Genomic DNA, 17382 nt, shown 5'->3' with positions numbered 1-17382 from the left:
CTTATTTAGTGCTTAGATGACAATCAGTGAAATATATAATAGATGTATTAACTAGTCTTTCATTGTTGTTTTCTTAGTTATTGTCATGTATTATCCAGATAGCTCTCCTGATTTTTACTGACTGAAAAATAAAGAACCTTATTAATCTTTATTGAAAAAAGAGTGAAAGTAATTTTTTTCCAGTATGGATGAAACATTTAAAAAGTGCATCTATTTTTGTCCCACAAACAACTACGAACGTTGGATATTTTGTAACTTGGATAAAAAAACATTCACACAGGTGTAGTAATAATCTGCTTTATTTAAATATTGTTAATTTTATCTTTATCTGTGACTGGTTTAGAGCGTAGAGACTGTGTAGCCTAGCGTATAATATTCAGGAACAGATTTCCGTTCAGTGTTTCTGGAATTATTTCCGTTCCTTTGAGATGAACATTCCAGTTTCTGGGTGTCATCTAACGCAGCATAGCTCCACTTTGCTACATTCTGCATTCCCCAAATCAGCGCTTCTGATTGGCCCAGACTGGATTCCTTTGACCGTGACGTCCAATCAGGATTCGTGTTTTATCAGCGGAGCCCGCCCTGAGTGGATTTGGAAGTGACAGACGGGGAGGAGGAGGACTCTGCTTCACCGATGAAGCAGCAACAAGTGTGTCGGAGTGAAACTGGGATTGTAAGGCACTAAAACGCGAACTTTTGGCAATATTTGATCTGGAGTTTCAGAGCTGAATGTAGCGGGACTGACGGAGTTCGTGGAGCGCTCTGACCCGGAGGTGAGTGTTTATGAGCGGCTTTGTTATCAACAGGTGCCCCAGGAAGGCGCTGCTAGCAGCTAGCTTCTACCTTTAGCCCAATAAAACCCAGAAAAGTTCGGTCCCGGTCGTTCAGGTGAGGTTTGGGTTTTTTCTCCTGGAGAATCGCAGCTCAGTGTGACTGAAGCAGAACGAATTATCCCAGGAGTTCTGCTGTTTCTCCTGAAACTGGTTTAAACGGAACCGGTTTCAGTTAGCTTCAGGTTAGCTTCAGGTTAGCTCGGTGTCTCCGCCCTGAAAGTGCTACTGGTTCTTCGCTTAGTTACTGGTTCTCAGTTGAACTACTGGCTTTATCTTTCCAATAGTACAACTGGGACCCAGGCCCCGCCCCCTGCTGAGCCTGGCGTCAGGGGGCGGGGCCTGGCCGAACCTCGAACCGAACCGTCCTCAACAGGAACCAGAACCAGCTGCAGAACATCCAGCAGCCCGGCTGGGTGAAGGTTCTGGTTCTTTGTTTGGGTTTCACATTGCAATGCTGACTTCAGCGTTTTCCCTCCGACCCGGTTTTGCTGGAACTGCACTCAGAACCAACCTGAATGGGATCAGGCCCGGTTCATGTGGGCAAGGCTGAGTTGCCATGACGAGCAGGACCTGGAGCCGACCTGATTAAATGTGGGTCCAGTCTGCGCATGCAAAAGTTGTTCCTCTGCACCGGGTCAAGTATAAATCCAGACCTGCTGTGTCCACAGTGGGCCCACCCAGAACTTGAGGTTCTGGAGGTGGTCCAGTCCAGCAGACGGTCAGGAACCGTCCAAGATTCACATTCTGGAAAATCAGGTGGAAGGAAGAAATGAGAGAACGACTAGCTGATGACTATGGGTTCTGACCCGGTTCTGAACAGAACCTAACCTGGAGATCCAGTTGCGTTTTACCACATTTATTGATTTATTATTATTACTGTGGTTACTGAAAAGCAGAATGTTTTTATTGAGCCTGAACCAGGACTTTGACTGGACTGACCTCCAGAACCATAATTTCCCAGTGTTCCCAGTTCTGAGGATCTTCTTCTTCTGTCCTCAGGTATCATGGCTGCCGTGCTTGCTGAGCTTCCCTCCTAGACCCTACCGGCTTCCCGACCCGTGACCCGATCCACCCATAAAGCCCAGAAAGCGCGGCATGACGACCTCCCAGCTGAACGGCCATGTTGGGGAGGGCGGAGGAGGGCGGGGAGCGGACGAAGAGCTGCGAGGAGGCCAGCCACCCCGGGAGATGGCCGTGGACTGTCCCTCAGAGCTGGGGGCCCGCACGCTGCCGCTGCGCCGCTCCGCCCAGCTGGAGAGGATCAGGCAGCACCAGGTACCACGGGAACCAGGCCCGCTCTGGTCCAGAGAGCCTTGGCTAGCTCGGAACTGGAGCTCAGCCTGTTGATTTGTTAATTGCCATAATTTCCATTTTTCTGAAGGAACATAAAGTAACTTTGTTCATATGTTCTGTTTATTTCTTTTCAGTCGTGTTTCATTTTGGACATTTAAAATGTCTTCCAGTATTTAAAGTTGTGTATCAGGAAGAAGTTGTGTACCTTCTTCCTGTTTTTGACAGGAAGAAGGTGCTCTGCGTCGGACCGTTGTCAGGTTAATGCAGAAAACAGAATAAAACAGAATCCAGGATGAAACGTGGAATTTCACAGAATTATCAGATTTCTGAATGAAGAAAGCGCAGCAGTTTGTGCTTCGGCCTGTAGACGGCGATCGGCACTGCGTCCGCTGCGTTTATCACGCTGACATAGCCCAGCGTACCCTGGGCTATGTCTGGACTGCAGCCCATAAGGCTGCTGGACTGGTGCCGGGTCAGCAGCACCTGGCTGCTGGTGACCCGGCTTCATCCTGCTCATCTTCCAGGAGGATCTCCGGCGGCGACGAGAGGAGGAGGGCCGGCAGCTGGACCTGAACGCCTCGCTGCGACTCAGGAAGCTGGCCCAGAACCCGCATGCCGTTGGCATCGACAACCCCACCTTCCTGCAGGACGCGTTGGTCTCGCCACAAGCGCTCTGCGGCGCCCAGAGCCAGGCGCTGCTGGGTAAGAGGAGGAGGGGGCAACGTGTTCCTGTCAGGGAGGGAATTCCTCAGGGAGGGAGAGCGGCACAAGAGACACAGACTTAATTAAAGCTTTGTTTGTTCACAAATGTTTGTCTTTATGGGGACTTTCCATTGACTTCCATTCATTTCTACAGTCTAACCAAAACTCAGTTCACACCTTAGTCCTAAATCTGACCCCTGACCCCTTGTGAGGCCCAGGAGCAGCGTAGTATGTATCAGGAAGATGGTCCCCACAAGGTATTAAAAACACACGCAGACCAACGTGCGGTTAGATGTGGGCAGTGTTGTAGTCAAGACCGGTACCCGGCTACATGACCCAATGAAATGTGAAATATGATCAAAATTTCTTCTCAAATTGATCTGAAAGGTTTATTTTCCATAAAAACACCTAAAAAATTAAACACTTGGAGCTGAAATCAATTTAAGCAGTATCATTATCAGTTCAAACTCATCTTCATTCTGCATCGCTTCCACCTCCCAAAAAGACAGCGCCCTGGGCGGTTGCCCATATCGCCCATGTCAGAAACCACCACTGTCTGCACCATTAATCGGAGCAATTAACGCAATTCCCCGACGGTACCCAACACTCATCTATGAACGCTGTGCAAGGCGCAACAAGCAGGACGGAACCAAGCACAAGGCGACTGACGGTCTCTGAGCTGCTGCATGAAGCTCAGCAGCTCAGAGCTGTAACATGTGGCACATGGCAGGAGACAAACAGTCAGAGAGCAAAGCGCATGCTCTGCTACTCTTAAGTTCTTGGGTTTTATTTATTTACTAATATCAATGTAATAATTAAATAAAATAATTAGAGCCTTACAGGAACAAAGGACGGCTCTCAGTGAGGCGCCAGTCCTGTCGTTCTTAGGAAAGACTCGTTTAGTAAAATCAGATCGTTCATGAACGTAACATCACTGTCTTGCAGACTTTGGCCACAGCGTTGTCCCATACATGCAACATGTCAGTCAACGCCTCCATTCTGCCTTGATCCCTGAACAGCTGGCTTTGCTAGCATCACCGCACAGAGCTTCCCTTCCTTTGAGCTTCTTTTCTAAGCAACAATAAAAGTTTGACATGTCCAACCGAAGTGCTGCTGAATTTACATGTTGCCATGACTCATGATTTATGTAGGGTTTCTGTTACTGACAATTAGACATCTGCTGCTGTGCATGTCTTGGAATCTACTGGATAGTATGCTGGTAATCTTGTGATATTTCTGCAGTTGTGGTCTTGAAATAAAATGCAGAGACCGAGAGCATCACAAAGTGGTCTTGAGACCAAGACCGGAATACAACACAAGATGTGGGTGTCCTGGTGCTCCATTAGCTTTATGTCCATTAGCTTTGTTAGCTCTGTTGTCTCCATTAGCTCCATGTTATTGAGTTTGCCAGAGCTGTTAGTCCTGTTCATGGAACCTTTTGACCCTCCCCTGCCCCACAAGGGGCGCCCTGGGCAGTCGCACGTCACACATATCAGAAACCAAAACTGCCTGTTCTCATGGTAACAGCTTTCAGGTACGCTGGGAAGGTGAAGAAATCAAGGGTAAAAAATGCTGCCACCCATTGCCCCATGCTGCCACCCAGTGCCCCATGCTGCCACCTAGTGCCCCATGCTGCCACCCATTGCCCCATGCTGCTGCCACCCAGTGCCCCATGTTGCCACCCAGTGCCCCATGTTGCCACCCAGTGCCCCATGCTGCCACCAGTGCCCCATGTTGCCACCCAGTGCCCCATGCTGCTGCCACCCAGTGCCCCATGTTGCCACCCAGTGCCCCATGCTGCTGCCACCCAGTGCCCCATGCTGCTGCCACCCAGTGCCCCATGCTGCCACCCAGTGCCCCATGTTGCCACCCAGTGCCCCATGTTGCCACCCAGTGTCCATGCTGCTGCCACCCAGTGCCCCATGCTGCTGCCACCCAGTGCCCCATGTTGCCACCCAGTGCCCCATGCTGCTGCCACCCAGTGCCCCATGCTGCTGCCACCCAGTGCCCCATGCTGCTGCCACCCAGTGCCCCATGCTGCTGCCACCCAGTGCCCCATGTTGCCACCCAGTGCCCCATGCTGCTGCCACCCAGTGCCCCATGCTGCTGCCACCCAGTGCCCCATGTTGCCACCCAGTGCCCCATGTTGCCACCCAGTGCCCCATGCTGCTGCCACCCAGTGCCCCATGCTGCTGCCATCCAGTGCCCCATGCTGCCACCCAGTGCCCCATGCTGCCACCCAGTGCCCCATGCTGCTGCCACCAGTGCCCCATGCTGCTGCCATCCAGTGCCCCATGTTGCCACCCAGTGCCCCATGCTGCTGCCACCCAGTGCCCCATGTTGCCACCCAGTGCCCCATGCTGCCACCCAGTGCCCCATGCTGCCACCCAGTGCCCCATGCTGCCACCCAGTGCCCCATGCTGCTGCCACCCAGTGCCCCATGCTGCTGCCACCCAGTGCCCCATGCTGCTGCCACCCAGTGCCCCATGCTGCCACCCAGTGCCCCATGCTGCCACCCAGTGCCCCATGCTGCCACCCAGTGCCCCATGCTGCCACCCAGTGCCCCATGCTGCCACCCAGTGCCCCATGCTGCTGCCACCCAGTGCCCCATGCTGCCACCCAGTGCCCCATGTTGCCACCCAGTGCCCTCCACTTCCTTATTGTTGCCCCCCGCTGCCCCATGCTGCCCCATGAGTATCTTGTCCTCTTGTCCCTCAGAGCTGGAGGAGCTGCTGCTGTCCCTGAAGCAGGTCCGGAGCTGCCTGTCCGACCAGCAGAGCCAGAACGATGTGGATCTGGTTCTGGCTCTGCTTAACAAGGTAATTACTGAACGCCACAAATTTGCTGTCCGGGTTCTGGCTAACTCCAGTAGACGCTTCTGTTGAAGCTGCCTTGACTAACCGGGCCGAACCGGACCAGGCCTGACCTGGCTTAAGTGCTGTGTTCTGGTTCCCCGCAGTCGGATTTCCAGTCGGCACTGAGGATCCACAACGCCGTGGCGTCCTGCATGCAGCAACCGACACCACCGTTCCCAGTGACCCATCAGGCGCTGCCGCTGGCCCTGGAGGTAACTCTGCTGGACGACCTCTGACCTCTGACCACGCTCCGATCGCTGCTCCGGTTCCACCCCGGCTCTCTGTGTTTCCAGGTGAGGAGCCTGGTGCAGGCCAGCCAGAGTAAAGACGGCATGGAGCTGCTCGGCCTGCTGTCCAACACCCAGCTGCAGGTAAGGCCCCGACCAGCAGGGGGCGTCACCTGCTGGCTCCCAGCAGTCCTCAGCGAAATGCTTCCTCTACAGGCGCTGCTGCGGGCTCATGACGGCGTGGCAGAGAGGGAGGTGGAGCCGGAGTCCGACCTGCTGGAAGGAGAAACTGTGGCCCAGTGGGGCGGAGAGACCGTGAAGATCGTGCGCATCGAGAAGGCTCGAGACGTTCCCCTGGTGAGGCTGAGGAACATCTCCGCTCGGCCGGACTCTCGCGCGCCACCTCACGCCTTTTCCGCTCTGTCCCGCAGGGGGCGACTGTTCGAAACGAGATGGACAGCGTGATCATCAGTCGCATCGTCCGGGGAGGAGCGGCCGAAAGCAGCGGCCTGCTGTCTGAGGGAGACGAGATCCTGGAGATCAATGGCGTGGAGATCAGAGGGAAGGATGTCAACCAGGTGTTTGACATCCTGGTGAGTTCTTCGCTTGTCATCCAGGTATTTGGACCAGCTGAGGCCAAACACCTGGCGTTGCTCTCTGACCTTCTGCTGCTTTGTGTCCACCAGGCCGACATGCACGGCCTCCTGACCTTCGTGTTGATCCCCAGCGCTCAGACCAAACCGTCACCGGTCAAGGAGAGCGTGGTAGGCTCCGCCCTGCGAGGCTCCGCCCTGCGAGGCTCCGCCCTGCGAGGCTCCGCCCTCACAGCTTCCAGACCTTCATCTGATCTTCATCGTTCCAGGTTCACGTGAAGGCCCACTTCGACTACGACCCGTCCGATGACCCGTATGTGCCGTGCCGAGAGCTGGGCCTGTCCTTCCAGAAAGGAGACATCCTCCACATCATCAGCCAGGCCGACCCCAACTGGTGGCAGGCGTACAGAGATGGCGACGAGGACAACCAGCCGCTGGCTGGACTCGTCCCAGGTGCGCTGCCGGACCGCCGGTTCTGGCCGCTTTGGATATGGTACGCCTGGTGTTCAGCTCGGTTTGTTTACATCACAGGGAAGAGCTTCCAGCAACAACGTGAGGCCATGAAGCAAACCATAGAAGAAGACAAGGAGTCTGAGAAACCTGGTGAGTCACTGAAGTAAACCTAAGACTGCTTAAAGAAGACGCTAGGCTAAGGCTAACAGAGCTACAGTCAGCTAAAATCAAATTACAACCAGGAGATGATGAGATGTAGCTGGCTGCTAGGCTAAGCTAACTTTTACTTGAGTCCAGAAAACAGACATTTTTCTCCCTGGTCCCTTAGCTTCTCTGTCTCGGTGCGGTGTGACCCGTTGACATGGAGTGACTCCAGAACCGACTAATAGCTCGTTTGTTTACAGGGAAGCTTTGGTGCGCCAAGAAGAACAAGAGGAAAAGGAAGAAGCTGCTGTACTCCCACAGGAACGACGGTACGGCCCGGCCCGACCCGACCTGACTGTTGCGGTTCTGTTTGAGATCAAAGTTCCAAAACCAACAGAACTTGGATCTACCAGCCTTAAAGTGACTGATGGGCTCTTATTTTGAAAACTAGTTTTATTTTGCGCTGCACTCGGTCCAGTAAAGGTTCTAACCGGCGGACCAGAAGTCTGGTTCTGCTGGTTCTGCAGAACATCTGTTCCTTCTCTCTCATCTGAATTGTGATAACTGTCTCTTCTCTGGTCCAGATCTCGATGAGGAGATTCTGACCTATGAGGAGATGGCTCTGTACCACCAGCCATCCAATAGGAAGCGTCCAATCGCTCTGATTGGTCCGAACAGCTGTGGGCAGGCGGAGCTAAGGCAGAGGCTCCTCAGCAGCCAACCAGAACGCTTCGCTGGCGCCGTGCCTCGTAAGGCTCTGTGGTTCTGTTGGACCCAAATGGTCCAGATCACGAATAAACATTTATTTATGTCTAATGGGTGTTTAGTTTTTATCTGATCATTGCTTAATAAAGTTATTTATTTATGTATTAAAACATAAGCTTGTTTTTTACAGTTTCAATAGTTTTTTACTTTTGTTTTTTTTTAGTTCTATAATTTTTGTTCTTTTCCAAAATTTACATTTTGATTTGATTTTTTTTCATTCATTTTATTTCCATTAATATTTTCAATAACATTTAAAAATTTCTGATATTTTTAATTGAAATTTTTTATTCATATGCAATTTGAATAATTTCTGTAGTTTTATTACAAAATAATTTCTATAATAATGCAGGTATTGTTCTGCCTTTTGTCTCGTGTGTGTGTGTGTGTGTGTGTGTGTGTGTGTGTGTGTGTGTGTGTGTGTGTGTGTGTGTGTGTGTGTGTGTGTGTGTGTGTGTGTGTGTGTGTGTGTGTGTGTGTGTTATGAGCAGACACCACGCGGAGCCGTCGGGAAGCGGAGGTCAACGGTAGAGATTACCACTTTGTGTCCCGCCAGGCGTTTGAAGCAGAGCTGGCGGCCGGTGAGACTTCCTGTCTCTCTCTACTTCCTGTTGTAGCTCATTTATTTCCTGTGGAGGAGGGGAGAAGTCCTCTAACACAGCCAGTCTTAACCATAGGGCCGCGGCACACATTTGAGCCTCCAGCATCACATACAGGTCTGCAAGAAACTTCATGATTTTTACCCGCAGTGAAGTAAAGTTTGCAGAGATGCTTAGGGGCTCAGTTGCAAAACCTGTTGCCACCACATGGTGTCAGTGATGTGCCAGTTAGTTGTTTAACAAGCTCTGATAAGCAGAAGAACTAGCAAGCAGCGAGGCGACAACTGACGATACTGGAGACTTATTCAATGTGAAAATATTTCCATCTCCAGCACTAGAAAGTCCTATGGGGGAACTTTCCTGCCATAATCCAAGAGCACACATGTTCAGTCTGAAAGCAGGATTTCATGTATATATTTATGCAACTTTTGTTTTTTTACTTTATTTACTCTACTTTGAAGATTGCAAAACCTTAAAAACAACACAGTCAAAGTTTGTTTTGTGATATTTATCTTTGTGTTAAAGATCTTCTATGTATGTTAATGTTTGTTTGAAATGTAATTTAAAAAAAAGTTTGACAGGCGCAATATCAGCCCATTTAATCGATCGCAGCTCGCCAAATACTGAACAGATTTTCACCATTTTTTTGTCGTTAACCTTAAACGGCTGTCATGGCTACATTTACAAGGTAAATATTTATTTCAAGTATCTTTGAAGTTGACAGAAGCATGATTCAACATATTTAAATATTGTTTTTGGGGAAACAGAATAGATTTAGAATATAATAATTGATGCATGATTAGCATTTTACAGAGCACACAACCAGTCATTTTTTTAAGTATGTTGAATCAATCACTTTATTTTGGTAAATTGTCCACATCAAACACAAGAAACAGCAACAAAAATCCAACAATAAACAAACCCACAATTTACCAAAAAGCAAAGCTTATTTTTGCCTACCCTGTTTTTTTTTACAACCTATCAGGATATTTTCACAACACATTTATAAATCTACATAGCAGCGTAAGATTTTATCATTTTACATTTTAAAGCTCTTTAAAAGTTCACCAAGAAAGGATATAACTTAACTTCATCATTCAATTCATTCCACAGTTTCACACCAAACTGAAACACATCCAGACTTTATCTGGCGCTTCTTTTGCACATTCAAATATAAACAAACCGAGCAAATGATATTTATTCTCTCTTATCTTAAATAATTTCTGAATACCTGGAGGAAGACTTTTGTTCAATGCTTTATACATTATTTCTAGTATTTTTATGTAAACAATATCTGTAAATTTTTATATATTACTTTGACTAGAGAGTTTATCAGTTGGTTCACAGTATCCGTCATCGTCATAGAGAAACAAAGATGATTAAATAATGATATAATATTTATGTATGTTTTATTCATGTTTCCCAGCTGAGTTGTAGCTTCAGACCTTCATCAGTGCAGTGAATGGTCTCTCCCTCCTCTTCCTCACATCGTCTTTATGAAATAAAACGGGAGCCATCTTACTTTAGACACAGTGAAACAGTTACACATAAATAACAGTCTTTGCCACTTTGTGTCGCATAATCTAAATCAGTGTAAGGGAATAAGTAAAACTTTTTAAGATTTACAAAATCTCTGTTATAACTATATTTTCATTTGCATTTTAAATTTGAAAATGATTTATTTTAATGTATTCATTTTTGAGCACATAATTTAATTTAACCAATTTCCCCACGTTACTCTTGTTGCTGTTTGATCTGTTCCACCAATTTGTTCAGATGTTTTATTTATTTTTGGTACAAATGATCAATAAATCTCCTTGTGATTGTCACATTATGCTGTAATGATATTTTATATTATACATGGATTTAATCTTTAACATGGAACAAGAGCCAGCTCAGTTTGGTGAACCCATAATGGTAAATATGTAAATGGCCCCGGGGTCAAAAAGATGAAGAGCCCGTCCTCTAACAGGTCCTCGGGTCTCTCTCTCCAGGGAAGCTGATCGAGTCGGGCGAGTTCGAGAGGAACCTGTACGGGACGAGCAGCGACTCGGTGCGGCAGGTCATCAACGCCGGGAAGATCTGCCTGCTGTGTCTGCACACACAGGTAGGTGGCGCCCTGCTGCTGCTCCAGGCCCAGGCGACCTCTGACCCTCTGCCTCCACCTACAGGCCCTGAAGGTGCTGCGCAGCTCCGACCTGAAGCCCTACATCATCTTCATCGCCCCGCCGTCCCAGGAGCGACTGAGAGCGCTGCTGCTGAAGGACGGCAAGAGCCCCAAGGTTGTTCTGCTTCCGGTTCTGCTTCTGGTTCTGCTTCCGGTTCCGCTCCCTGAACCCTGACCCCTGTGTGTTTTCAGCCTGAGGAGCTCCGTGACATCATCGAGAAGGCGCGTGAGATGGAGCAGAGCTGCGGCCATCTTTTCGACGCGGTCATCGTGAACACGGACCCGGACCGGGCCTACGGCGAGCTGCTGCGCCTCATCAACAAGCTGGACACGGAGCCGCAGTGGGTGCCCTGCTCCTGGCTGCGCTGATGACATCACAGGTCACACAGTAAACGCTGCACCACCCGGTCCTGAAACCTAACCTTCACAGCATTAAGAATTATATTTCTACACAAAATCACAGAAAAATCTGAGCACATTTTTGGAGCTGAATGTTGTGAAATTTGACATTCAGAGCAGGAAATGTTTCCTCCAGATTTTCCTGAACGAGCCAAAGCTCTTTATTCAAAACCAGAAATCAGAGAAAACACAACTAAATCAACAAAAGAAAATGTGAACAAAACTCTCTAAACCCAAATTTCCTGAGAAATTGATCTAAAAAATGATTTTTCTTTCAAAAACCTTTTTATTTTTTGTGTAAATTCTTCTCAGACCCATCCTTGATTAGTCATAAATGTATTTAAGTTTATTTAAATATCTTTTCCACTTCCTGTGAACCTGGCTCTACTGTAACAGGAAGTTGATAGTTTCCTTAATGCAGCTGACCCGGTTGGAGACCCGGTTCGAGACCCGGTTCTATTTCCTGTTTGAACTCTGGAGCTTTCCTGGAAGCGCCCCCTGCTGTTCTGTGCAAACATCACTTCCTCAGCACCTCTGCTCTCTAGCGCCCCCACGATGTAATCACGATCCTATTGGTCGGGGAAACTGTTGACTCACCGGTTGCTATGGTGATTCCATACTCTTCCCATAGCAACCTGTGAACAGTTCACGAAGAGGCAAAGCTCTCCTATCACGGACCTCCCATCAGAAGCTGGACCAGAACCAGTCCAGGTCCAGTCGGTTCCACCTCTAGAAAACAAACATGGCTGCCAGGTGGCTTCTAACCCCCTGCTGGATCCTCCAGGTACTGCAGGTCCCAAAGGACAGGTTGAGACTTAACATCCAGAACCACAGAGAACTGGTCCAGGATGAGCTCTGAACCAGAACCGCTGAACTGGGAGGTCCTGGTTTCACCCACTTGATCATTACTTTGTGACCCAGAGAGGCTGACTTCATACTGGGCAGACTGGAGACAGACTGGTTCTTCCTCTGAGTCTTCCTGGTCCCACTGTGGCTGAAGGAAAGCCACAGGGTGTGTGTGTGTGTGTGTGTGTGTGTGTGTGTGTGTGTGTGTGTGTGTGTGTGTGAGGACAGTGCAGTATTATTATCCTGACAACAGTAGAACCTGACTGCATTTTCTGTGTCTGCCACGCTCTAGAGACTTTATATATTTGTAATATTGTTATAGACTAATGAAGTTCACAAAGCACCAATAAGATGAAAGGTATCCACCATGACCTGCGCTGCTATTGGTCCAGGAGGACTGTGGGGTGGGCTAAGTGGAGCACATTGAATTTAAATCGTTTCTTCTGAAATCACCTCTTAAACTGTTTCCTGTTTTGATATTCACAATGAAGGAATAAATAGAGAATTGATAGAATCTGATTGGCTGCTGGTTTCTGTTTTTACCTGAGTAGGTCATGTGAGTCCTTTGCAGGTCACATGACCTCACCTGAGCTGGTTCTACACCTGAAGGACCTGACCTGAGCGACGTCAGGGATTAAATCTGGCTGATTGTCATCCTGTTCACTTTCCCTGTGGGTGGTAGTTACTCTAGGTAACCATAGCTTTGCTCCAACCAGGAGTCAGCTGATCTGATTCCCCTACTCCAACATCTCTGCTGGGGTCCTGACTGCCGCAGCAGACCTCATCAATGCCTGAACAAACTTCATTAACAATGAAATGCAGTTTATTTTTATTGTTGAGTTTACAGAAGTATCTTGTAGTCCAGATTAGAAACAGGAGGTTCAGGAACCCGGTTCAGTTCACAGGTGAAGAGGCGTCCGGACAGACTGGACCGGAACCAGACTGGACCGGAACCAGGCTGGACCGGAACCAGGCTACAGGTCCAGATGGTGTTCGCTCCAGAGTGCTGAATGCTTATTGCTGTGGAGATGCCATCTTGGATCTGCTACTGCCATCCTCTGATGAGTCCAGAACATTTGACCCAGGTGGACCGGTAGCGGTACCGTCGGACCAGGATTCTCCACAGACTCGCTGAATCTGTCTGGAACAAAATGCAGTCCATTTTAGGCTGCTTCAAGAGTTGATTTTGTAATAGTCATCATTCACCAAGAGGTGGCGCTGTCGTCCTTTTCGCTGGCGCCACGTGTGATCAGTGGTTTTTTCCCACTGCATCACTGAACTTTGAGTTGAGTTTGTGTCTCAGGATGTCAGTGATGCTGCTGACCAAACTCATTCAGACTGAACCGGAGCCGGAAATCGGTTCTACAGTTCCAGGCCGGTTCTGGGAGAGACAGCGGACCCAGTGCTTGTCGCGCACACCCTGCTGCTCTCACTGCCGGCCTTCATTTCTGGACATTTGCATCTGAACTTTGATCTGAGCTGATCTTTGGTTTCCGTTTCAAACCGTTCAGACGAATCAGAGCGAAGAACAAGAGAAGTACCTGCCACCACCACAATGGTTCGTTTCACTGCCACTGGTGAAGTCGATTTCTTTTCTGTCCGGAGGGAAAACACTTTGCTCCTTACCCGATCTGCCATATTATGGGATGTTCTCTCAATGGTGTAACTTGCAGTCCATTCATTGAGTCGAATGAATGTGCTGATAACGTGCACAAATACACTAGAGATATTGAAATAAAAATATATACACAGAAAATATTAATGCATATAAAATGACAAACATCAGTGTTTTATTCAGTGTGCATATTTGAAACATACTATTAAGAAAAATTACAAAATGTCAGCTAAAAGGTTAGAATGGGAACAGTAAAATTTCTAAGTGTAAAAATTCACAAAAAACATTAAAATAATTATAAAAACGGGAAATATAAGAACCATCAGTAAAACCGGTGGGAGATGGAAAATAAGCGCCGCTTCCTGCGCGGGCAGGTCACCATCTTGCTCCCTCGAGCTCTTCGGCGTCGCTCTGCCCGATGGTGACGCCAGCCTCAGTGTGAACACCCTCTTCTTCATTGGTTGGTTCAGAGGAAAGGCGGGAGTTGGGGCGGCGGCCGGCCGCTGATTGGCTGTTCGTACCGTCGGTCTGCTTTCCTGTGTTCTCGGGTCTCACAGGTTGATGGAGACAGTTGGAGCGGTGAGGAGTTGGTCCGGATGGAGACGACGGGGGAAAGTACTTTGACCCGGTTCTGCTGAAGACTTTCACTGTTTTCTCATCGGATATTTTATATTTTCTAACTTTCTAGCGTTTTTTTTTATCTCTTTACGGCCGGATTTGTGTTTCCTTGGCAACAAAATCAACTATCCGAGCGAAGTTTGGATCAAGTGTTTGCCACCATCCGCAATAGAAACGCTTTCATTTAGCGGCGAAACTAACCGAACCGACTCCAGAACTATAGAAAAACCTCCGTGAGGGAGGTTCCGACCCGGTCCAGCTGGTTTTTATCCGCCTTTTCTCCACTTGTCGGACTTACCGAGGGACCCGGACAGACAATAGCAGCTACTGCGGCTCTCGCGCGCAGGGCGGGGGGAGGGGGGGCGCAGGGGGGCCCATGCTTTGATCCGGATCGATCGCTGGATTGATGACTTATTGGTGACCAAGCATGGACGTGACCCTGTCCGAGCTGCTGGCCTCCTTCATGGAGTCTCCGCTGGTGCTGTGGGTGAGTCTACCTGCTGCGACAGGTGCCTGGTTAACCAGGAACCAGCTGGATAACTGCTCAATAACTAGTCCTGTTTAACCAGAAACCAGCTGGATAACTGCTCACTAACTAGTCCTGTTTAACCAGAAACCAGCTGGATAACTGCTCACTAACTAGTCCTGTTTAACCAGCAACCAGCTGGATAACTGCTCAATAACTAGTCCTGTTTAACCAGAAACCAGCTGGATAACTGCTCAATAACTAGTCCTGTTTACCAGGAACCAGCTGGATAACTGCTCACTAACTAGTCCTGTTTAACCAGGAACCAGCTGGATAACTGCTCAATAACTAGTCCTGTTTAACCAGAAACCAGCTGGATAACTGCTCACTAACTAGTCCTGTTTAACCAGGAACCAGCTGGATAACTGCTCAATAACTAGTCCTGTTTAACCAGAAACCAGCTGGATAACTGCTCACTAACTAGTCCTGTTTAACCAGAAACCAGCTGGATAACTGCTCAATAACTAGTCCTGTTTAACCAGAAACCAGCTGGATAACTGCTCACTAACTAGTCCTGTTTAACCAGGAACCAGCTGGATAACTGCTCAATAACTAGTCCTGTTTAACCAGAAACCAGCTGGATAACTGCTCACTAACTAGTCCTGTTTAACCAGAAACCAGCTGGATAACTGCTCAATAACTAGTCCTGTTTAACCAGCAACCAGCTGGATAACTGCTCAATAACTAGTCCTGTTTAACCAGCAACCAGCTGGATAACTGCTCAATAACTAGTCCTGTTTAACCAGAAACCAGCTGGATAACTGCTCAATAACTAGTCCTGTTTAACCAGGAACCAGCTGGATAACTGCTCAATAACTAGTCCTGTTTAACCAGCAACCAGCTGGATAACTGCTCAATAACTAGTCCTGTTTAACCAGAAACCAGCTGGATAACTGCTCAATAACTAGTCCTGTTTAACCAGAAACCAGCTGGATAACTGCTCAATAACTAGTCCTGTTTAACCAGGAACCAGCTGGATAACTGCTCAATAACTAGTCCTGTTTAACCAGAAACCAGCTGGATAACTGCTCACTAACTAGTCCTGTTTAACCAGGAACCAGCTGGATAACTGCTCAATAACTAGTCCTGTTTAACCAGCAACCAGCTGGATAACTGCTCAATAACTAGTCCTGTTTAACCAGAAACCAGCTGGATAACTGCTCAATAACTAGTCCTGTTTAACCAGGAACCAGCTGGATAACTGCTCAATAACTAGTCCTGTTTAACCAGAAACCAGCTGGATAACTGCTCAATAACTAGTCCTGTTTAACCAGAAACCAGCTGGATAACTGCTCACTAACTAGTCCTGTTTAACCAGAAACCAGCTGGATAACTGCTCAATAACTAGTCCTGTGTAACCAGCAACCAGCTGGATAACTGCTCAATAACTAGTCCTGTTTAACCAGAAACCAGCTGGATAACTGCTCAATAACTAGTCCTGTTTAACCAGAAACCAGCTGGATAACTGCTCAAAACTAGTCCTGTTTAACCAGCAACCAGCTGGATAACTGCTCAATAACTAGTCCTGTTTAACCAGAAACCAGCTGGATAACTGCTCACTAACTAGTCCTGTTTAACCAGGAACCAGCTGGATAACTGCTCAATAACTAGTCCTGTTTAACCAGCAACCAGCTGGATAACTGCTCAATAACTAGTCCTGTTTAACCAGAAACCAGCTGGATAACTGCTCAATAACTAGTCCTGTTTAACCAGGAACCAGCTGGATAACTGCTCAATAACTAGTCCTGTTTAACCAGAAACCAGCTGGATAACTGCTCAATAACTAGTCCTGTTTAACCAGAAACCAGCTGGATAACTGCTCACTAACTAGTCCTGTTTAACCAGCAACCAGCTGGATAACTGCTCACTAACTAGTCCTGTTTAACCAGGTACCAGCTGGATAACTGCTCAATAACTAGTCCTGTTTAACCAGAAACCAGCTGGATAACTGCTCAATAACTAGTCCTGTTTAACCAGGAACCAGCTGGATAACTGCTCAATAACTAGTCCTGTTTAACCAGAAACCAGCTGGATAACTGCTCAATAACTAGTCCTGTTTAACCAGAAACCAGCTGGATAACTGCTCAATAACTAGTCCTGTTTAACCAGAAACCAGCTGGATAACTGCTCACTAACTAGTCCTGTTTAACCAGGAACCAGCTGGATAACTGCTCACTAACTAGTCCTGTTTAACCAGGTACCAGCTGGATAACTGCTCAATAACTAGTCCTGTTTAACCAGAAACCAGCTGGATAACTGCTCAATAACTAGTCCTGTTTAACCAGGAACCAGCTGGATAACTGCTCACTAACTAGTCCTGTTAACCAGGAACCAGCTGGATAACTGCTCAATAACTAGTCCTGTTTAACCAGAAACCAGCTGGATAACTGCTCAATAACTAGTCCTGTTTAACCAGGAACCAGCTGGATAACTGCTCACTAACTAGTCCTGTTTAACCAGGAACCAGCTGGATAACTGCTCAATAACTAGTCCTGTTTAACCAGGAACCAGCTGGATAACTGCTCAATAACTAGTCCTGTTTAACCAGAAACCAGCTGGATAACTGCTCACTAACTAGTCTTGTTTAACCAGGAACCAGCTGGATAACTGCTCAATAACTAGTCCTGTTTAACCAGCAACCAGCTGGATAACTGCTCAATAACTAGTCCTGTTTAACCAGAAACCAGCTGGATAACTGCTCAATAACTAGTCCTGTTTAACCAGAAACCAGCTGGATAACTGCTCAATAA

General features: G+C 47.9%; 2 protein-coding genes across 7 annotated transcripts in view; both read left to right on the top strand.

Annotated features, from left to right (window-relative positions):
* The first annotated feature begins 565 nt into the window (after window positions 1-565).
* On the top strand, window positions 566-12392 carry pals1a (protein associated with LIN7 1, MAGUK p55 family member a). Its single transcript, XM_055053495.1, has 17 exons — window positions 566-773; window positions 1833-2108; window positions 2651-2828; window positions 5547-5647; window positions 5788-5895; window positions 5977-6054; window positions 6127-6267; window positions 6342-6503; window positions 6597-6674; window positions 6773-6956; window positions 7035-7106; window positions 7361-7429; window positions 7685-7849; window positions 8354-8443; window positions 10456-10568; window positions 10633-10743; window positions 10821-12392. Exons 2-17 carry the CDS (start codon window positions 1929-1931, stop codon window positions 10995-10997), a joined length of 2007 nt encoding a protein of 668 aa, XP_054909470.1. The 5' UTR covers window positions 566-773; window positions 1833-1928; the 3' UTR covers window positions 10998-12392.
* A 1600-nt stretch (window positions 12393-13992) lies between these two features.
* ccdc88c (coiled-coil domain containing 88C) overlaps window positions 13993-17382 on the top strand; it is a 36986-nt gene continuing 33596 nt past the window's right edge. For 3 of the 6 annotated variants that reach the window (XR_008607566.1, XR_008607564.1, XR_008607565.1), the window contains exon 1: window positions 13993-14593. Coding sequence is in view for 3 of the 6 variants with exons in the window: in XM_055053579.1 (XP_054909554.1) it covers window positions 14534-14593 (60 nt within the window). In the remaining 3 variants the exon portion in view is untranslated. The remainder of the gene's footprint in view (window positions 14594-17382) is intronic. The other 3 variants (XM_055053579.1, XM_055053577.1, XM_055053578.1) reach the window with 2 other exon arrangements.

Source organism: Poeciliopsis prolifica, unplaced genomic scaffold, assembly GCF_027474105.1.
Source record: "Poeciliopsis prolifica strain line A6 unplaced genomic scaffold, Auburn_PproV2 SCAFFOLD037, whole genome shotgun sequence".
Classification (NCBI taxonomy): domain Eukaryota; kingdom Metazoa; phylum Chordata; class Actinopteri; order Cyprinodontiformes; family Poeciliidae; genus Poeciliopsis; species Poeciliopsis prolifica.
Note: the sequence above shows the minus strand (reverse complement) of the source record. Positions and strands in the feature narration are given on the sequence as shown.

What these genes read in the sequence shown, in the direction of transcription:
- pals1a (XM_055053495.1), top strand. Translation starts at nt 1,929, where the DNA reads ATGACGACCTCCCAGCTGAACGGCCATGTTGGGGAGGGCGGAGGAGGG. An exon ending in AGAGGATCAGGCAGCACCAG is followed by an intron (nt 2,109 to 2,650) that starts GTACCACGGGAA and finishes CTCATCTTCCAG; the next exon opens with GAGGATCTCCGGCGGCGACG. An exon ending in CACCGGTCAAGGAGAGCGTG is followed by an intron (nt 6,675 to 6,772) that starts GTAGGCTCCGCC and finishes TCATCGTTCCAG; the next exon opens with GTTCACGTGAAGGCCCACTT.